Below are 23,210 nucleotides of genomic sequence, written 5' to 3'. Positions count from 1 at the left end.
GTCTGTTCCCAAACAATTTGTCCTCACTGTAAATGCGTCTTCCTTACAGTCATGATGCAAGCATTATGTGCTGGAGGTCAGTGAATAAATTAGGCACCCCTTTGTCGAGGGGGGGAAAAAATACTTTGTACAGATGAAGCAATTGAGTATTCCCCCCCCCCCCCTTTTTCATTTATTCACAGCAGCTGCGACTGTTTCCTGATACTATAGGTGTCCAAAATGTTTGACAAACATAATACAAAAAGTTTGCTAAGTGTGAAACCAAAACCTGAATGTCTGTAACAAAAAAAATTGTGTGTAACAGAATACTGAAATCTAAAAACAGAGCCCGCAAGAGTTGTCGCTGTGTTTTGGATTCCCACAATAATGGCCCGTATCCAACAGTAGCTCTCATCCAGAAAGGGAAGTGAAACAGAGGATGTCACAGAGGCATTTCCTGTGGTCTAACCCCGCTGTCACTTGCTGTCATCCCTGCCTGTTTACTGTCATTGTCACTATAGGCAACGGCTGAGCCATCAGTGGGAAAACACAGGGCCTATCCCGACTTGTAGTGTCTGAGTTACAGACATGTTATTTGGGTCAAAAATGTTTCATTTCATGCAGACAAGTTTGGTGAGGCAAGAAAAGAGAGGACAAAAACCCCACTTGGCTTGCCATGGGAAAAACCTATAGTGATGGAGTTTGTGGATTTACTTGCATAAAACATGACGTATCGCTCCTCATGTAGTCCAAAATACACTATGGGAACATTCAGTTTTACTGGAAAAAAAAGAAAAGAAAAGAAAAATGCCTTTTGTTTGTGAGCATTGAGTTTCTGATGAAAATGTACTTGCCTACCAATCCACCTTTCTGATCTTGTACACTTAATAAAGTACTACAAGCTTAAATAAAACAAACTGTTACCATTTGGGCTCATAAAAATATTTCAACCACCATTATCATGTTATTTCCTATTTACATTGTTTATTCCTCAAATTCCTTAATTGCTCTGTTTACTCGTACTTTAAGCAGTACAGACACCTAACAAATTATTTAGAATACATAGGTATCTATACTATCAACAATATTTAACATGATGCACATGTGCACACATATTTGCTTTCAACCAAATAATGGTGTTTAAGTATTTATTAATTATGTATATACTGCTTCAAATGCCATACATGTTGGCATTTAACGTTAAACATTACATTTGTTTACTCAAGTTCAAGTTCATCACAATCATAAAATAGGTTCAGAAAACTATAGATGTGTTGGTAATAGTTTACCTTCAGCAGTATAACCCAATAAATTATTTATAACCCATTATAGTTGTAAGCATATATAATATATAAGGACATAATTACATGTTTTTTTGGAAATGTTTTCTTTCAATGAGTCTATGAAAAAATCCTTAGTTATTTGCACACAAGTGAGTTAGATGATTTAATGAAAAATGTAAAGAGAAAGAAATATTTACCAGACATGCGGGGTTTAGTTTAGTTTGTTGGCATAGGAGTTTTACAAGATAAGCCACTTTATACTAATTTTAGGTTCTTTTTATTCTTACACCAAATGTATTTCTTTTTGTAGGTCTTGATAAAGTTTAGATACATGTAAATCCTTTTTTTATTACCATGTTAATCTGCATTACAGACTACCATTATATACTCTATATGTATATAGTAACTGGCAATATCTGGCACAAAGCATCTCTTCTCTTTTTATGATATAAAATGTTTTGTTTACATGGTTCCTGAGGAATGAAATTAATACTACTGGAAAATAATACGACTCATGATTGTTCGTGAGTCACACTTTATTTGAAAAAAAAAGAAGTAATTTTATGTTTTTTTAAAGAATTTACTAAATAAGACATTAGATACACAGTGAATAAGATATATATATTAGTGAATACAATGATATAAAACTATCAAAAAACAAAACCATTCAATTGCTCCGATCATTTTTTATTTTTATCTTATGTTTTAAAAACCATAAATAAATATATAAAAATAAAAATGACGCTACGCTCTCGGCGGAAGTAGAATCAGAGCAAACCGGAAGTAGCTCTCAGCCAATCGGCTTGTGCAAAGCGTCCTAAGCTGACGTCAGCCCGGTACCGATGAACAACCGGTAGCAGCGAAGAGAGCTGTATGGTTTCCCGTTGCTTGTGGCTTTGTTAGCTTAATAACCCCGTGAAACTTGCAAGCATCATGCCTTTCGATGTGAGGAGGTGAGTACGGGGCTTCGTTTCACTTCGGGTAGGACACGGAGGGTCTGTGTCGGGGGAGGAAGGGGGGGGGCGGTCAGTGTGTGAGCTCTGGATGAATTAACGCTGGCGGAGCATCGCATACTAATGAGCGAGGAACAGTTGAAACAGTTTGATTCACGTCAGATATGAATGGGCCACATTGTGAGGAGGGGAGTAAGTGTTAGTTGAGGAGGTGGAGGGAGTGATGCGCAGGTATGCTCACAGGAGTTTTTGGCCGGGCTTCCCGCCTGCGCATGTGCAGATTTCCACATCCATCCCATTATTTGCAAAGCTTGAACCTCAGACAGAGATACAGTTTACAGTCAACACAAGTTTTGTCATAGCCGCATGGTTTACCCAACAAACGTGACATCCTGGGCAGGTCTCATTTAGAAATCAGTGCTTTTTTAAAATTCTCAGAATACACAAAAATGTGTCAAAACATTCCGAATTATTACCCACCAATACACAGTGTGAAGCAGGTAATGAATAATAAGTAATACACCTGACTGCAGGCACTGCCGAGATAATCAACTAATCTATTGATACTTGAGCAACAGGCACAGAGCTAATAGTCACACCTGCAGGACTGCTGAAACTGTCAACAGGGCACACCTCATTCAAAATAAAGAACAGGATGTTTGCAATCAGCCATAGTGGTCTTTGACAGATACTGACAGGTATACAGCCAAACTCCTACTGTTACCACCATGTACTCAATCCCTGAATTTGAGCGGAAAAAGTTTTAACTTTCACAAAATTAGAGGAAAAGTAAGTAGTAGGAGTGCAAAGAGTGATTATTTTCATGACCAATTTGATCTATCGCTACTGATTTTATTTTCCATCCAAGCCATAATTCTCAGAACCCAAAAGGATGTATTCACATATACAATGTTCAACTTGCAATATTAGTAGCAGAAGCAGCAAACCCTCTCATTTGAAAAGTTTTAACAAAAGAATGTCATGCCATGCCATGTGGATTTGCTTATCTAATCTGCTGAATTCTAGTGTATTGGTGTACGGCATACTATTTTCATAAAATTATGATAAAGCGTTTGTTACAGTCCTTTAAGTAGGGATCCAGTCCCAGGCAATTATTGGGATTCACATTCAGCATTTCACAATTATTGGTATCAGGGATTTTTCTGTCAGTTTGCCTATTGAATAAACTAATTTGAAAATGTGCTACTTTAGTTCTGATGAAGCATCCTCTCACACAATGTCCCGCCCACAACACTATAGGATTAGTAACATATGTTAAATATTAGCCTATAAAACACAGAATAATCATAATCTGCAAAGTAACTAGTAACTTAAATTATCAAATAAATGTAGTGTAAAGGAAGTATACAGTAGCAGAAAAAGAAAATACTCGAGCTCATCTCAAATTTGTTTCTAAGAATAATACTAGAGTAAATTGAACCATTCCATCATTGGTCCATCCTCATCCATCTAAATATCAGTTACTGGTCCCCTTGATTTCAAATAACCATAATCGGCATTGAAAAAGCCGTATCAGGTGACCCCTACCTTGTAAGGATCATTGTACATGATGATAATAATAATATTGGTGAAATACTGTGATACTGTGGGACCTGGGTATCTTTTAACATCTCACAGTGAAGATCTCATACCATTGCAACCCTAACCTGGTGTAACTATTTCAGATTACGAGGTGTAATCACACTAGCGCTGAGAATACAGTTGATTAATCACTTTGTTTATTGTTATAAAAATAAAAGAGAAATATTGTGATCGGTTTATAATTTCAGTCATTTATAAAGCGAAGGTTTTCAAATATTCTTGTGTTCTAGCTTCTCATCTGTGAGGATTTACAGTTTTATCTTTGTATGATTTTAAATATAAAACTTTTTGAGTTTTGGGGTCGTGTTTAGACCCCCCAAAAAATTGTAGATTTCATCTATGTAACTGATGAAGCTGATCATCAGGTGCAACCCTAAATAACACACATGAGTCATTCCTTCAGACCACAGCTGTGTTATAATGAGGGAAATAATTTACCGACACACAGGATCTGGTGTAACTCTCGTTTGCACTACTACACTATATGACCTATGTTTGAGTGTTGTGTGAGAGCGGCCGTGTCATGGGGTTACCAACTGGTCACGCCCCGTTCAGATGCTTCACTGGTGACCCAATTGTACAACACTTGCGTTGCAACAACTGGAAATAGCTGGATTGACCAACTAACTAGTTGTTTTGAGGTTTCGTTGACTCATACTCAGTAATTCTTGGGTGGGGGTTAGTCAGCGGTGTGAGTAACAATACAGGTTACCGTAGATTACACCTTGCCCTGGTGTTACATGTATTCCCAGAATGCCACCTGTAAACCACATCAGTAATAGGCGTATTTGATATGATAGGATCTTATTCTATTACTGAGTGTCAGCAAATCCTGTGAGAGGACCAAAACCAACATTGTCTTAGTACATCTCACATTACTGCATTACATCTGTGGCTGAGCCGTGGTTCCCACTGGAAACGTTAAACCATTAACAATCTTCTCACATGTGGAGTTTCATTGTTAAAGGAGGGACAGTCATTTGCTCAGAGCTGGGAATTGTAGTTTCTAACAAACATGACTCAAACAGAGGGTCATGTTGCATTTGTTGAGGACTATTTTCAGTCGCGGCGTGACACACATTTAGGGAATGTAAATCAGGAGAATCACATACATATGATGGATACTTGTTGCAATACTTGTTATTGAATCATTTGATTGTTGGTTTGGGACTTTTCATGGCATTTGGTGACAAGAAACAGAATATGAGGAAAAGATCTGATAATGTGTCTGTGGGCTCGGCTTCATCAAGACGTCATGACGTTCATACCAACATGGAACCTCACACTCCTTTAGTTACATTCGTTAAAGAAAGTTGAGTAAAGAACAGAAAATCTAACTTATTAAATATAGTGAATCTATTAATTTATTCAAGTTGCAGTGTGTGTGTGTGTGTGTGTGTGTGTGTGTGTGTGTGTGTGTGTGTGTGTGTTGATGTATGTTTTGATGTACATGACCTAAATGGCAAATAAACTGGATTAAGTGTTAACAGAATGTACCGGCTTTCATTGTGGCTTCTCAACAGTCATAAAGTTAATAGTTTCTCTCTAATAATAACGATAACCTCATCCAGAATGACTGAGCAGCAGCTCTTCTGAATGAATTAACAAGTGAATAACAGAAAGGCTGTTAAGTTTAACCAGCCTTTCACATTATGTCATTTATTGACACACGTAGGCTTGGTCCAGGCTAACCTGATGATGCGGTGTGTTTGGCTTTATCACTTCTGTAAGGAGGCTCAGTGTCAGTAGATTTCAGCTCTCTTAACCTTGACAGTGATGGGTGACTGCTGTTTGAGACCTGACGTACAGGAAGATGACTGAACAGAAACCTAAATAAAGACAGATGTAGGCTGCGGTTCGTGATGTGAGTTGACCATGTGTGAAAAGAAGAACCTTGACTGTCCGTTATGTGGGTTTAGTTAGCAATACAAGAAAGGGATGAACTACTGACTCACGTTGACTCATGTGCGAGATACAGTTTTTTTAGTAAGGGCCCTACCTTGAAAAGCATCCCTGTGGTCTCAACAGAGAGACGGTGGTACAGTGTGTACTCTCTAATCACAAAACATCTGAGCCCAGTTCAGAGGTCTGAACAGTGGGAAGTGACGAGTGAGAACATATTGACTGTAATTCAGGAAATTACAAGCATCAGGGACAGACTGAGAGATGAACTCTCAGGCACCAGCGTTAATATTCATGAAGACAAAATGTTCTGAGCGGAGGAAATTAACTGAGTTCTCATTCAACCTGAAATTAAATACACTTGAGTGTGGGAAAAAAAAATAAAATGATGTCATAATATTAAGTTTGTCTGTATCTCCAACGCTTAAGCGCTAGTGTAAGTAAGACCATGTGTCTTGAGTCTAGATATATCCAGAATGTCTACTGTACATCCATCTGAAACTATTTATAATTCAACATGTGGCATCAGATACTGTCTCACGTGAGATTTTTTTCCATCGCTCAAATTCAAATTTAGCCGCGACAAGCTGCGAGGGCTCAAAATACAGATTTGTGATCCTACCGCGAGAAGTGAGGATTTCTGTAACTATTTATACCCTGGGCTCAGGCGTAGACTACAGCACTGTTTCACTGTAAAGCTAATAGGGTGGAGTAAGTGATGTTAAGTTCTTGTAATGAAGCTTGAGCATTTAAAAGTATACATAACATGAATATGGTATGACTTTAAATGTACATTACGTATGTTAAGATGTCTTGTTTTTGTGTAATATAACGGAACAAGAACTATTAATAAAAGCAATATTCACATAAATTTCAATATCAGTAGAACTCAAAGACAGCGTGTGTACTTAAAGCATATGTACCAGTTACCCAATGTAAATGTGTAACATTATTAAATTCATTAAAAGATGTTTGTATACAAGAATCAGAATTGTCGCAATTAGTTTATGTAGAAATTCTGTTCATTTAAAAAGAAAAAATGATTCTGATGGCCCTTACAGACAAAAGATGATAGTGGAAAAAAAAGTAAACTTGGATTAAGACATAAAATGTATGAGCGGCAGCTGACCCAGTGACGGGCATTAGGAATAGAGAGCAATAACTTAAACAATAATTATCAATTTATCTATTTAGGAATAACTCGAGTGGATGGAAAGGTCCACAGAACAACTCGGAGGACAACAACACTGGTTTAGGATATTGTTGGGATCACTTTCAAAGGCAATCGATGAAAGATAAATACACTGATTAAAAGCCATCTCATTTTAAAAGGCATCACGTTAATGCTTGTATAACGTGATATTAGCCTGCAACAAAAAAAAACAACATTATTTTTGCATTAGACATACTGTAAAGTGGTGCTAATGGGGTCACTGAAGTTACTTTTGTCTTTTCTTACAGTCTCCTCACCTGGATATTGATGTTCACTCATACACATGTGTGACTAATATCCGTTGTCATAAGACAACAACTCATAACAGAGTGTTGGATTCTCCCTAGTCCTCTCACTTTTGAATAGTTTCTTGAACCCACCCATCCCTTAAGTTTTGCTTTCTGTTTCTCACAGTAATGAGCTGTCATTGATATTCATGAGCTGCTGACACAGGGCTACTGTCTTGTGGGAATGCTCACAAGTATTATTATAGTTATCCTTATAGTGATCGTTCTTGGAGTGGGTGGCCTGTTACTACTTTAATAATGCAGCTACAGCCAGTCTACTCACTGATGGTCCTCTTTGTTTTTGTAGCTTATATTAAGGGATCATTATTGATTTGAGACAGTTTCATAACCAGTTTGAAGAACCTTGTAGTATTATCATATTTTAGCTTACATATTCTTCGATGATATATATACACACATTGTATAGACACATACTTGTAAACAAGCTCAGTGGTCATAGACCCTTCCTACAGTATGTCATATAGTTGCCACACGGATCATATTTTTTACTCCACAGGGGAGCATGTAGTCCCTGAACTGAAAGCAACAAACTAGACTTCCAAGGTTTTCTCATGGCAGTGGTGTAAATCACTGTGCTCAACCCGTCTGGTGGTCTGAGGAGGTCAGGGCTGTGGCTGGGTGGAAAGGATGTTGAGGAAAAGAGGCTCTGCACTTTAAAGCTTCACATTCAGGAAGTATGTCATTCTGGAAGTTATTCTGATCCTGATAGAGAGCGACCCCACCCTGAGATCCCCGCCCAGCGCCTCTCTATGTCGCCTGCCCTACATATCTCGCCAGGCCAGCTATTAGCACACAGTGATCTAATACTAATGGGACATTGGTGCAGGAAGTTAGAGGTGGATGTGGGTCATAAAGACAGAGATGAGGGAAGCTGGCTGAGGTGTTAAGGATCCAGGGATAAAAAAAAAAAAAAAAAGTGAAAGCAGGAGCTGAGGCAAAACAAGAGAAGCAGCAGGGTCGGGGCTGGACAGGAAGCCCTCCCTCCTACTTCCTCCCCCGCCCTGCATTGCATCAGCTGTGATCGTTTCACTGGCAGCTCTTGGTGGAAGAAAATGTGAACAGATGTGAGTGTTTTTTGGAAGGAGAGCGAGTGTGAGAGACGGTGGGTGGGATTTGCGCGTTCGGCGATGGAGTTTGGGGTCGAAAAATGTTTCACTGCCCAAAAAGGACATGCGCAAGAACCCGTGAACCTAAATAGTCAGCTCCCCAAATAGGCAACAACAGTGTTTCACAAGAGTAGAGTTGATTTTGTCTGGTGGTAAATGATCCTCCTCCGCTTCTGATTCACTGATTTACACACAATCCGTTTGTTATTTCTGAAATGATCCGAGTTGATACGAAAACGTTAGACGAGAATAAATCTGCAGTCTGATCCTTTCACACTGAATCCTTCGCTGCTGCTATCATTGTATGTTATCCTACTGTACTCACTTACAGTAGCACTTATACTGCCAAAAAAATAAATAAAACCATATAATTTTGAGGTGTGCTTACATATCGGTTTTATGCACATAATCCAGCGTGTCTTGTTTCATTGTTGTGAGTGTTTCTGTTGGCTTTGGGTTTTGTTGTGTACACATCGTGTGTCAGAGTCCTTTTGTTGAGGTCTGGTCAGAATTACAGAGCACACACTCAGAGGAAGAGGTGTAACACTGTAAAAAGTGTGTGTGTGTGTGTGTGTGTGTGTGTGTGTGTGTGTGTGCGTGTGTGTGTGTGTTGCGGCTGGCTGTCTGGACCTGTTGTGCGTTATGGCGGTGGTCCAGAGCTAACATTCCACCACTCTTCTGTAATATCGCACGGCCTTATGGGTACAGAATGTGCTTCTTTTCTCAGCACGTAGTGTTTACATTTTCATTTTTTTTTTTCTCACTTGCCTTTCTCCCTTCCCTTCCTTTTCTCTCTCCTCAGATTCGATATCTACAGGAAAGTGCCAAAAGATCTCACCCAGCCCACATACACAGGAGCCTTCAGTGAGTAGTACTTCACGCACAGCGAGCCAAAACTATGAGCTTTTATTGGTTGGTCTTTGGATTTGGGTATTTTTAATTTAATTTTATGAGTTATTTAGTTAGAGATTAGAATAGTTTGCAACCAAAGTCCGCCTTTAAAGATAGACTAATTAGTAGATCATTCCCCATGTTTTGTGTAATGACTTTCAATGTCCTGCAAAACCTCTGAAGTTTCATTTAGCTACTTGTAAGCAATCACTGTTTTTTTTTTTTTTTTCAATTCAAACGCAGAGTATTGTAGAACAAACCCTGAAAATATCTTAAGCTTGTTTTAACCACAGACCATATTTAAGGCATCTCACTGAAACCCATTCAAAAACCCACTGACTTCAAGATGAGGGAAATGAAGGTACAAAATGCTAACTTGTTTCTGGGTTTTAGGTCTCATTCACGCGGCACCGTTAACTTAACCAAGGTTCCTTTCTGCAATTTAGCTGCCCGGAATTATACCACTTGTGTCTGTACATATAATACAAAACTAAAGCCAGTAGACTGTTAGCTTAGCTCAGCACAAGGACTGAAAACAGGAGGAAACAGCTGGCCTGGTTCTGTCCAAAGTGCGAAAAAAGGTACAAATAAACACCAAAACAAAGTGTGAAAATGTTGAAGATAGTCCTTTTTGCACTTATGTTTTTGCACAGATCAAACAAACATTACATGTGAAGTCAACTTTACAGGTGCTGGTTAGCTGATTAGCTACATTTGTGGACAGAGTCGGGTTAGCTGTTTTCTCCCTGTTGCCGGTGTCATACTAAAGGAGACTAGTGCTCCTGCTGCCAGCTGTAGCTATATATTTATGACACAGACATAAGGGGGCTAGATTCTTGTCTTACTCTTGGCAAAAAAGTAAAGTTTACCCAAGATCTAGAACTATTCATTTAAATATTTATGTTATTCATAAATACCAAATCAACATTTTCACAAGCTAATGTAGCCTTAAAAGGTAGTAATGGAAGCTTTTTTTTTTTTTCTTTTTTTTGTTTTTACTGAAACAGACTTTAGTCTATCAGAGAACCTCTGCTTGAATTTTTGTAAACTGATAAACTTCAGTGACATGACACGGTGTATAGTGTCTGCTCTTAAATGAAAATACCAAATAACGTTGAAGTCTTATCAGTACATCAGAGGTAGTTTTTCATGCAATGTTGTAAGTATAACATCAGCATACATGTACGCTTTTCATTAGAAGGTATATGGAAAGTGGTACCAGGCACTGTTGAGGGAGGTGGATGAATTGACAAACAGTTTAGGAAGGGGAGGACTTGACAGCTGTAAATCAAGTGCCAGCCTGTACCAGCTCAGAGTAGCGTCCTGACAGAGTCAGTCAGCTCGTGGCAGTTACCTGTTTAAGCACAACTAGTATGGTAAGAATGTTGATGATCATGTTCTGTCATGGCCTCAGGCACTGGAGAAGTCATCATGAGAGTGCTTGTCCTGGCTGGTCATGCTGTTTTCCTACTTGTCATCAGTATGTCATCGTGTAATCAGGGATTGTATTGATTATTCACTGTTTTAATGGTGAACAAAAGATCTGATGACACATTTTCGGCTCCTCAGTCATTTTCTAGTGCTGGATTGTCATTTGTCAGCTGATGACACAGGGTAGAGGGAAATGTCAACCCCGATGGCTCAAACTGATGGCAGATTGGATAAGCAGTTATGTCACAGAATAGAGAACAGTTTTAAACAGATTATAAACACCTTCCTGAATGACAGGGAAGAGAATGAACTTGCTAAACATATACGCACAGTTTCCACCCATGAGGAAGTGGATGGAGGTTCTTCCTGTACACAATCAACACCCTTCCTGTCTCCATCCACTGTCTAGGGGTTGAGGGCGTTGGGTTGATTTTGATGTTAGACGACTGTTATTGCTTCACCCACGGTGGGTCAAACTCACATTTAGGCCTGTAGGGTTCAGAGGGAGCCAGAAACACCCCCCCCCCCCCCCCCCCCCCCCCCCCCCCTTCACAAAAGGCCACATTTTTGACCCTGTCTGCTTTTGTTATTCTGTTTTAGGGCCACATTCCTTTGAGTTCAATTTTTACGGTATTTATTGTGAACCTGTGTTTTAGCCACAGTGGTCTTGGGTAGCTGTAATTTATAAACCCTCTGTTTGACTGTTTTTCTGGCGTATTTGTTTGTCCTGCTTGAATTGACAGAAAGTTCTCATTTGTCAGCACTGCGTGGGGGAAATGAGCCAAAAATGAATAGCACATCTGATTACGAAAAAGAGGGACTGTTTCGGATGTCACCGACCAATTCATGGAGTTGCTGTATGTACTGTGTTACTGTGGCTTATTTGTGTCACAACTGTGAGAAAAAAAGCTTCCTCTCTGTTAGAACGAAGCCACTCTTGATCGCATTTAATCCCAGTGTGGTCACTAGGAAAGATGAGCTGAAGTTCAAATAAAAATCCACTCATGTGAAGAAGTCTTTGTAAATCATTTGGTTTGTCAGTATTTCCATTGCGGAGTTGTTGAACTTTAAATTATGTGTTCTTTAATAATTTCCAGTATTGTGACCTATGAAGCCTGGGAAGAATTACTGTACAAGCCTTTTGATGAACCTGAATCGGTGACCTATGTGTCATAGCGACACTCCCTATTGTGTGTTGGTTAAACATTACCTTATGTAAGTCTCCACTAACCACAGGTTTGGCGATGATGGCCTGCCAACCACGAGGTCATGTGACTGTGTGATCCTAGGAGACAGTTGCCACGTAAACATGCCTCACCTGCTGAGCGAGAGCTTTCTGACCGCGGCACTCGCCATACCGGATAGACCACAGTTACGCAGACACAGATCAGTTCCCCTCCATTTTTATCTTAGCAAACACCTGACAGTGTTTTATGTGAGCCTCTGGTTGATTAGTTTGACACATGAAATGAAACAGACAAGCTTGGCTTCTTCCCGTTTTAGGCCTAGACTTTATTTTGGCTCAAACTGAACAAAGATACTTATTCTTTAAGGTTAATGCTCCTAATTTGGTTTCTGTCTCTTTTACTGTAGGAGCCATTTTTGGTCTGGGGTTAATGTCAGTGTGTGAGTTTGTCTCAGAAAACCTAAAGCGAGCTGTTCGTAGGACCCACGTAGCATGAGCTCACCTCTCTCAGAGCAGATATGCTGTAATGGCAGCCTGTTCACTGGTATTTAATGTGTTATTAGTGTAGGAGGCTCTTTAGAAACCTGCGTAATGGCAGGCTTAACACCATCAGTAAAACAGCTATTTAGAAAATCTTTTATGGCTGCTTTGATTTTTGTTAATGTCAATATCTTAGGTCAGCCATTCCTCAAGGCTGGAAAAGCCTGGCTCATTTGGTTTTCATCATCCCATGAAATCCTGCTTTAATTTGAGATCAATGTGCTGTACGTAAGATTAATTAGAACTGTTCCTCTCTGCCCACAGTTTCCATTCTCTGCTGTGTCTTCATACTCTTCCTCTTCCTGTCGGAGCTGACGGGATTCATAACCACTGAAATGTAGGTATCGCAGAATAAACCTGTAATATCCTGTTACACACTAATCAAGAGATCGTTCCCTTGTTGCCACACAGGTCGAGGACCTGCTGTCTTAAATATACAAGACTTAATCATGAGTGTCGAAGCACCCGTTATGATGTAGTCGGCTCTGCCCATGTTGTAACCAATGAGTGCAGTCAGTTTTCTCACAGGAAATTAGCTTTTTGAATGCGTCAGCCTGTTGGCGATGTGTAATAAGGGATGACTTGGGGAGGACATGACAGGAAGGAAATTACACTGTCAGAGATACACAAATGCTCTTTTTCTCGCCATTTGGCACAAGATGAACCCTCAGCTGTTAAAGGACAAGATGTGGCTTTTTCCTTTACTCAAAATAACCCCCCCACCCCACCCCTTCTCTAACCATTTCTTCTTTTTTTCACAGTGTAAATGAACTGTATGTGGATGATCCTGATAAAGACAGTGGTGGGAAGATAGAAGTGAGTTTAAACATCAGTTTGCCAAACTTACACTGTGATTGTGAGTATATACATAATATATACATATACACAACTCTCACTTTCTTTGCACTACACTTCCTGTTTGTTTGTTTCACATTGTTTGTGGCCTACGGTTGCCTTTTCACCCTTATCAGACAGTATCATACCTCACCTTATCATCCAGCACGGCTTATTGGTAGAAGATAAACGGTGCCCGAGATAAACACTCAGAACCAGATAGTGGTTTGTTTACGCGGATGTGTTGTGGCATGCTCCCTAGATATCACCAGATTTTAGCCCAGCCTCCGGCCCCGCGTTTGATCTGCCACACAGCCGCGATCCGAGTTTGACACAGAGTTGCCTCTGCTGGCCTCGTCGGCTGTGCTTCAGCGTCAGAGAAAGTGGGCTGGCCCTGGCTGGAGCTTGCCAAGACGGAGAGCAGTCACCATCTATTTGCTCCTCATGACTCCCGGCAGAAGCTATGCCCAGTGACAAATCATACTCATGCACACACACACACCGACCACAGTGGTGAGGCCCCGGGCAGCACAGAAAAACACACATTCGTTTGGGGATATCCAAAAATGGCAAAGCTAATAAATGCTTGTGTGAAAAATGAAGCCCAGATTTGTGTGAGAGAGGTTCTGGCTTGCGGGCGTGCAGCTGCCGGCCATGTGTTTAGACGAGCTCACTGATGGCATGCCTAAACAAAGGCCGTTTCCAATTAAAGCTCTTGATGATTGTATGTACGGTGGTTTTGTTTATTTGCAGATTTTTTTTTGTTTTTTGTTTTTGTTGCAGAGATGTGGGGCCCTCTTAAATACCAGCTCAAACATGTTGTTTTAACCACACTGCAGCTGCACGTAATGAGCAGAAATGTTCCTCAGCCGTTCTCCCAGCGAGTTAATATTATACACCGGCTTACTTTTCCAGACCTCCAAACGGTTGTCATCCATTACAGATTTACTCATTTCATCATGGAAAAGCTGGCACTTCCACCTCTTTTTTAAGATTTATCTGCTCTGCCGTGCCGCTCGTCTCCCTCCTCCAACCTTTACGGGTTGCCAGGTCTTGATTTGTGACTTCATGGAAAAGCAGATCCGCATGTAATAACCTTATAATAATTTCACCCCGCCCACACCGCCCCTGATCCACTCCACATGAACACACTTCCAGGTCTAAATGTCTTAAAAAGGAGAAATGAGCAGCTCAGACATAACTTATATTTGTGCACTATATTTTGAGATCTGGACAGACGGGAGGAACTTGTCTTGAATGTCAAAGGTCAGACAGCCAGCATTGCAGAGGTGTTTTAGCACAGATCCGGCAGACGTTCCCCTCTGTGCTGCCGGCCAACACACATCACCTGAAAATAGGCCACTGCCGGTGTGCCAACACACTGTGGCCTGCAGGAGGGGGGTCGGTGAGGCCTAGATGGAAAAACACAGGCAGAGAGAGGGCGACGGGCAGGATAGGTGGTCTGTTTGGACTTGATTTGTGTTTACTCTGCGGATCACACTCAGACTTCATCTATCAATCATTTCTTGGATCTACTCATTTATTGTTTAGTCTTTAGAAAGTCCAAACAATTTGGAAAATTGCCCGTCACAAGGTGGTGATGTCTTTATATAACATGTTTTTTGTCTGAAACAGTCTCATACATAATTTTACGGCTGTGTGAGAACGTGAAGATCAAGATCGTCCTAAAAAATAGAGAAAATGCAACAAATGTTTATCATTGGTTAGTCATTAGCAAAGAAAAACATTTAAAAATTCTATGCTTTCTGTTTCCTACATTTTTCAAACTTTCTGTGTGTTATATGATTGTAAATTGAATGTGTGAATTTTGAATTGTTTATTGCTGTTTTGTGACTTATTTTGGACAAATTCAGATCAACTGAGAATGAAAACAATGACATTTACAGCCCTAGTTTGATATTATTGCTTTAAAATATGATTTAAGAAACTAATTAACCATCCACATTGTCTTCCTTTTTTTCTGAGTAATCGATGAATCATTGAGTCTCATCACTAAAAATAGTTTGGAGAAGTTTGGAACCATAAGAGGAAACTGTCTAAATACTTTGTGTCATATTGTTCCCTACATGTCTAAACTCTCTCTCATGTGTCCATGATGTCTTTCAGTGGTGGGTTTGGACATCCAGGATGAGATGGGCCGCCATGAGGTTGGCCACATAGACAACTCCATGAAGATTCCCCTCAACCAGGGGGATGGTTGTCGCTTTGAGGGAGAGTTCACCATCAACAAAGTAAGGTCTCACCACACAGCAGAGTGATGGGGGAGAACGACCCATACAAACACACACGCTGTATGAATGACCTATTTTATGTGGCCTCTCGGAGAAAAGTCCGGTAATTACATTATGATGGATCAGATAGCCTGATAGTTTGTCGGAGTAGATGTTGTTTATTTGTCTTGGACTTCAGTTAAACACAGAGGGTGAACCCCTGCCCGAGACAACCAGTTTCCTTCTCCAGTCTAAATTGAGTTATGTTAAATTGATCAGCTTCGGTTACATCTGGCAGCACAGTTTTTGCAAAATCTTGAACGTTTGGAAAATGCTTGATTTGAACTGTTTTCAAGGCTAAGAATGTGCTTAAATTAGTGCACGTTCGTTGAAAAATGCTTAATTTTCAACATTATCAGATGTTTCATCGACACAATTGCTCATTCAAACCAAAAATGTTTCGTATCTGAAATGAAACAATCCTTTCATCATATTTATTTGATGTGATAATACAGGTTTTAAGAGTCCTCAAATTCTTGAAAGTGCTTAAAAAGTGCTTGAATTTGACTCTCAAACAGCTGTACAAACTGTGAGTACAGGCTGGGCCTTGTGGAGCCCTGTTTGTCCCATGAACAACATCCTGTGCGTCAGTCTTTCCAGTTCATTTTAAATGATTAACCCCGCAGTTGTGCATTTAAGGCTCTTGCTTGTGGAATAATTGGAAATATGTGAAACCTGTTAAAGGGGGTAGATTTCTCTTCCGGGAGCGCGGAACATTCAGTTTCCAACCATTCATGTGCGTATGCAGTCTTGGTCATTAGCTAACTAAATGTGCTGCGGGTGGTTGTTATGCTACTGACGCACATAACTGTCTGTATCTATGTGTGTTTGTGCGTGTGTTCAGGTACCAGGAAACTTCCACGTGTCGACGCACAGCGCTACAGCGCAGCCCCAAAGCCCTGACATGACCCACACCATCCACAAGCTGGTGTTTGGAGAAAAGCTCCAGGTAAGGAATCGCACTACTACACACCCGGACAAAAAATGGACACAGATAAGATCTGAAGTCTCAAAGCATGACACTGATCCGTTGTCTCTCTTTTGTCACGCAGGTACAAAAAGTACAAGGAGCCTTTAACGCGTTAGGAGGGGCCGACAGACTGGCATCTAATCGTACGTATGCACGCTAGGCATGTGTTCACCGTGACCACTGTGTGACGTTTATGTAGGCCACAGAAATGAGAGACCTCTTGGACGGCTAACTGAGTGGAAACTTGATTCACACAGCTGACACTGCACTTGAGAGGGAAAGAGTCCAGCCAAGTTGTGTCATTACCAAACCTAAATCCTTTTTTTTTATTAAAATAACTTTTTTTCTCCTGCAGCTTTGGCGTCACATGACTACATACTGAAGATTGTTCCAACAGTGTACGAAGACCTTTCGGGCAAACAGAGGTTCTCCTACCAGTACACGGTAGCCAACAAGGTGCTTCTTCTTTTCCGTTCCTGTGAGATTATACCTCTGTGTCATGTGTTGTTTTGTTTTTTTGCACTTGTCATGGAAGCCGCGTGACCACCCTGACATATGGCCAGAGCATGTATCGCCGTGCTAACTTGTGCACTCACCTGGAAGTGAAAGCTCACCCCTAGTGACGGGAAACGTTCCCCAGATGTCAACAAACCATTAACACGCTTCTTAGAACTGTGTTGACGGACAGTGACTGAGTTTGGAGTAATAACAGTGCAGGCTGATGGTGCAAAGTATTTCAAAATCTCCTTGCCAAAGCATAATTAAAGGTTTGGCAGAGACATGCATCAGTGCCTGGAGCTTTATCTCCTGTTAAATTAATACTTTTGGTGAATTTAGCTGAAATTTTGGCAGAAATGTGAGTTACATAAAGGCACTAAAATTGAAGTCGTCTTATGATAACTCGGAACACATTGGAGCATCCCCTCCTTTCGTTATTTTTATTCTGCCAGGATTAGTTTTTAATGAATCATTTATTACTTTTGAACCACTTATCCGAAACCAATTCAGTAATGACTCATAAACTCCACAAGAGATGATAATGAATTGTGCAGATTGCTCTAAATTGATTTCTAAACATGGTGGGATTTACCGTCTCGGTGTTGATTGAATCGACTTGTCTCGCCAGGCGCAGCTCCGAGAGCATTTGTAACGCGTTGGTTCTCTCCTCTTCCATCCCACACAGGAATACGTTGCGTACAGCCACACGGGCAGGATCATCCCCGCCATCTGGTTCCGATACGACCTCAGTCCAATCACAGTCAAGTATACGGAGAGGAGACAGCCCTTCTACCGCTTCATCACAACAGTGAGTGCCTTCTCATCTGGACTTCAAAACAACAATGAAATCTTAAAATTGTGAAGTGAATGTATTTTAAGTCCGGGTCTTGACTGAGTGCAAACTGTGATTTGAGGTCTTAAATGTGATTTAAAACATACTAACAGTCAAAGAACAATCTGTGAACACAACACCGACATTATTATCACCTTTTTTAGCGTCTTTCAGCACACTGTTTCTTTCTATAATGTTGTTGTTCACTCTTTTGCCTCTCATTAACCCTGTTTTTACCAGCAGGAAGATGTTTTCAGAAAACAAAGCTCTGATGAATCCACTGTTTGTTAGCTGCCCAGCAGACAGACATAGTCAAAGACTTTTGCAGCTAAAGAGACAGATACTTCCCCAAAGTTGAGACCAACACTAAAACTAAAACAAGAATGAATATTGAACTTAGATTTGTCAGTGGACTAAATAAATTCTAATTCCGTGTTGTGTAGTCCCATGTAAACTTCCATGTTGCTAGGTCACAATATTAGCGACAAAGTTACAAAAGGCAGATCGCAAACGTTTAAGTTGTCACTAAGTCACTGCTGAAAGTTGAGAAAACCTCAACATATTGTACATCGTCACACCTGTCACACCACAACAAGTTTTGTGGCACCAGTTTCAAGCTTCGTATCACCATCTTATACTGAAAGTGACTTGTAGCCTGTCGCTTAGTCACCGGTAGTGTGAGTACACTGTTAAGAAATTGAGCACATGTCTCACAAAACTATGATGGGACTTCTGCTGTTGCTCTTCACTTTTCACCTTAACTTTGACGATTTTTTAATTATTTTCTTTTTATTTATTTTTTATTGGTCTCAAAGAGATCCTTGAAAGTCTTTAAAGAAATGGTTCAAAAGAATGGGAAATGCTCTAGAATATTCATACCTGTATTTAATTATAGAGCTCCAGCTAGCAGTCAGTCTAACCTAGCACTGAGGCTGAAAACAGGGGGAAACCAGTGCCTACCAGCACCTCTAAAGCTATTTAAAATGTTATACCTTCCTTGTTTAGTTTGTACAAAACTACCCCTTTTCCTTCCTCAATTCCTTTCCCCTTCTCTGCCTCCACTCCCACCTGACCTCAGGAATTTTTTGGCTAATCCTGAACCACCTCATCAGGAAAGATTTCCTGCTGACTGATAATGCGGTCAGGATTAAAGTGGCTGCCTGGCTGATGAGCTACACCGTTATTTGTCTTCTGTGTTGTTTAGGTTCATTGTGACGGGTAGGATATGACTGTGCTTATAGTGTGATTATGAGTCATGGCTTAAGATTGTGAGTCAAGCTGCAGCAGGACTTTCTGCTGGATTCCAGCACATTCTGAGGTGTCAGTGTGTAATCTATTGTTATGATTAAAAGCAGCTGATATTTAGCTGTTTTATAACCGGGGATGAAAATGCCAAAGCTTTTAAATGTTGACACTGAAGGTGATTTGTTTTCTGTAGATCTGTGCCATCGTTGGCGGGACGTTCACGGTCGCTGGGATCATCGACTCCTGTATATTCACCGCTTCAGAGGCCTGGAAGAAGATCCAGATAGGAAAAATGTCATGAGGACTGCTCCCCTGTCCCCCTTCCTCCTCCCAGCTTATTTATAAGTGCAACTGCTAGTCTGTTAGCTAAATCCAATCCTCGCTCGAACCAGCTTCCCTTTGGAGATTGTATCACCGTGACCAATGAAGCGGCTCTGGCACTCGATCTAACTACCAGGCTACACGACTGCGTCTCAGTTACTGAAGGTCCTCTCTGGCTCCAACCGCCCTCCTGACGCGTGGTCGCTGACTATCACATGTCCGCTTCCTGCGTCTTCAGTGACAGAAGAGGAGGTGTTACCGTGGTGATAAAGTCTATAAAGTACTTTGTGTCAGGGTTCAGACTATAATGGGTATTGGAAGGCTGCTTCTGATTTAAAAGAAAAAAAAAAAAGCTGATATTTCTGCTAGTAATGAATTTGTTTTTCTTTATTTTTGATGCTAGCATCACTTCACTTGAATCTTTATTCAATCATGTCAAATTACAGACAATAAGACCGTGCTATAGCTAATCTTTTGATCATTTTCTTGATTAATAGATCAGTTGTTTTGTCCATAAAATGTCAGAAAAATGTCGATCAGTGTGTCCGAAAGTCCACAAAAACAAAGATAATCAGCTTACTGTCGTAGAGGAGTATAGAAACCAGAAAATATTCACGTTTAAGAAGCGAAAGTCAGAGAATTCAGCCAATATTTCTTGGGAAAAAAGAAAAATCAATTGATTATGAAATAGTTGGTGATTGACTGAATAGCTGACGTCTAAGCGGTTAATCGACTATTCGTTGCAGCTGTAGTGCCAAAGGGAATGATCATTGAAGGAAGTGTTCTGGTTTATGAAAGCCTGTTCCATGTTGCGTAAACAGAACTGAATTTTTTGCACACTGTCCATGAAACTAGGGCTGCAACTGATGAAAAATCCGCCGATCATTTTCCCGACTTATCGATTCTTTTTGTGGTCCATGAAATGTCAGAAATATGGTGAAAAATATCGGCCGGCGTTTCCTACAGCCCAAGATAACGTCCTTAAATGTCTTGTTTTGTCCACAACTGACACATGTTTAGTTAACTGTCATCGAGGAGTAAAAAAAACAGAAAAAATCCACCTTTTAAGAAGCTGAAATAAGAGAATTTGGACATTTTTTTGCTTTAAGAAGTTACTCAAATTGATTAATCGGTAATCAGAATTAGATGATAGGTGATTGATTAAATGCTTGACAACCGATGGTTAATTGGTTAATTGTTGTAGCTCTAGTGCCAAAGGGAATGATTATTTGAAGGAACTGTTCTGGTTTAGACTGGATGAACTCTAAAGTGTTTTCACACTACATTTTCTATCATGTGACATTATTCTCTCAGCTCTTTATTTTTTTTATCTCCCCTGTTCATACTGTGTGCCTTTAGGTTTACGGTCCCACCATACAGGATTAGTATTATTGGTTTGTCTATCTGTTTCAGTGAATCCATTGTTATCACATGTTCTCTCATGCGTGTTCCCAGCTTAAAGTGTAGTCTACACTTATTTAGTTCAATACAGTGACCATTGTTTTTCCTCTTAGTCCATTTATACCAAAGCTTTCATCAATAATGCTAATTAAAGGTCCTAGCTTTGGGGTTTTTCGCAATGAATAGACTGAATGTTTTTCTAAGAGATAACTTGATTTAGTTAAATGTTTTTAAATGGTACGTGGCTCTGTTTACTCATAGTGTTTCCATGAAGTTGTAAACTGTAAAGAACATTTTGTTTTGTAAGGAGAAAACTTGTAGGCCAAGATGGTTTTTCCTCTTTGGTCATTTTTCTTTCTTTTTCTACTGTTGTATAAAAGACGTCTCTGATCGAGGACAGTGATAATCAACAGCCCTCAGAACTGGTCTTTCTACTCAAGGTAGTCTATTTCCTGTTCTGTCTCAAATTACTCTGTAATGAAATGTGTTCCTCCAGTAATGGTGCAATAGTACACTCCGTGTGTTCAGGTTGTGGTTCTTTCAACCTGACTTTCATTTTGGATTTAATTCCTAATTTTTAGTCGGTTTTTGGGTTACATTGGTTTACAGATCTCAAAGGGAGTCTTCACCTACTACACTTTGGTTTAAACAGTGAAGATTTATTATATTTTTAGGCCTAAAAAGATGCAAAACATTGATTGATTTCATAAGAAATCCTAAAGTACTTAAAGGAGACATTTTATGCTATTATGTTTTTTCTTGTTGTTTGGTGTTTTTTTGTAAAAGGTCTTGAAAGTTTAAAAGGTCCGCAACAGCAGAAGCTCCTCTCTTACACACAAACCACTGCGCCTGAAACACCTCGTCAATACTATGTCTTGTCTTTGTTTCTGTGACTTTGTGACATCACACTACATCATCATGTCACACAGTTGCCTAATTTATTAAGCAGAGCTAAAAACAGACAGAGGGGGAATACAATGTTACAATGTTTTTTGAGCACTAAAAGCATTTAAACGTATTCTAGTAGTAACCTTAAAGGAGAACTTCGGTCGATTTAAACATGCAGCTTCATTGCTCAAGCTACCCTTGACTTGCCAGTACCGAAGACGCGAACAAATTTGGTCCAGCCATTACAGAGCTCCGTGAACGGAGATGTAGCATTGAACGCTAACAGCACGGGGTCAGAACTTTACACTGTGTTTTAAGCGTCTTAACATGCTCCACATCTCACACCAAAAGTTATGCAACATCAGCAGACACCTTAGCACACAGCACTGTAGCGTGTATGACTCAAACTGAATAAAAAAGTAGATAAAACAGTGTGTTTGTGCAAGGAGCTACTTACATGTTTGTTGACATCCGTGTGTTCCGGTAGCTAGACCAAAGTAGTCAATCCGTCGAGCGTGCACTTACTCCCTCACTGGCGGAGACAGAAACGTAATCCAGCATTTTCGTGTTTATGTTCATAATGTACATGTCCATGTTACAGCCTGTCATGAGCCATGAGCCTTACAATAGCCTGTTAAGCCTGTTAAGTGCACACTCGATGGATATGCTAGTTTGGTCTAGCTACCGGAAGACGCGGATGTCAACAAACAGGTAAGTAGCTCCTTGCACAAACACACTATTTTAACTACTTTTTTATTCATTTTGAGTCATACACGCTACAGTGCTGTGTTGTAAGGGTCTGCTGATGTTGCATAACTTTTGGTGTGAGATGTGGAGCATGTTGAGACACTTAAAACACAGTGTAAAGTTCTGACCCCATGTTGTTAGCGTTCAATGCTACATCTCCGTTCACGGAGCTCTGTAATGACTGGACCAAATTTGTTCGCGTCTTCGGTACTGGCAAGTCAATGATAGCTTGAGCAATGAAGCTGCATGTTTAAATTGACCGAAGTTCTCCTTTAAATAACATAAGGAACCTGGAAATGAGCAGAATTATGTCTCCTTTAAGTTATGGAGTCAAAACTAAAGTAAAACAGTGCTACAGGTTTAAAAACTGAGTATGTCAGTTCAAATGTGTCGACTTGAACCTTTTTTTTTTCTTACCTGGAACAGTTACCTGCATTTATCCAGATACCCGCATCGACACTTTTTCACAGAAACCGAAAATGGATCCTTTGCACCTCTGACTTCATCACATAAACCAGCTCTACTGGCTGTAATTGTGTGTGTGTGTGTGTGTGTGTGTGTGGACTTTGCACCCACAACGCTGCTCTTTTCCCTCAGCTGGCAGCCAGAGTCAACACCCTGCAGGTTGTCATTTGTGATGTGGGCATGTATAGGAGGCTGTTAAGCTGTCACAGCTGTCATCATGCTTACGTCCAGCTCTGATAAGAGGTGCTTAGTGTGACTCACTCTTTTATTCGCCCTACATCCCTCTGTTTACCTCCGTCACTTATTTCTTCTTCACGGTGGTGT

The 23,210-nt window shown here is 40.3% G+C and overlaps 1 protein-coding gene across 1 annotated transcript; it reads left to right on the top strand.

Moving 5' to 3' along the window:
- The first annotated feature begins 2,051 nt into the window (after positions 1-2,051).
- Positions 2,052-21,298, top strand: ergic1 (endoplasmic reticulum-golgi intermediate compartment 1). Its single transcript, XM_030397229.1, has 10 exons — positions 2,052-2,215; positions 9,149-9,210; positions 12,659-12,731; positions 13,156-13,250; positions 15,356-15,480; positions 16,364-16,468; positions 16,572-16,632; positions 16,845-16,945; positions 17,673-17,795; positions 19,258-21,298. Exons 1-10 carry the CDS (start codon positions 2,196-2,198, stop codon positions 19,363-19,365), a joined length of 873 nt encoding a protein of 290 aa, XP_030253089.1. The 5' UTR covers positions 2,052-2,195; the 3' UTR covers positions 19,366-21,298.
- Positions 21,299-23,210: the final 1,912 nt, after the last annotated feature.

Source organism: Sparus aurata, chromosome 18 (genome assembly GCF_900880675.1).
Source record: "Sparus aurata chromosome 18, fSpaAur1.1, whole genome shotgun sequence".
Classification (NCBI taxonomy): domain Eukaryota; kingdom Metazoa; phylum Chordata; class Actinopteri; order Spariformes; family Sparidae; genus Sparus; species Sparus aurata.
This window is presented reverse-complemented; position numbering and strand designations above follow the sequence as displayed.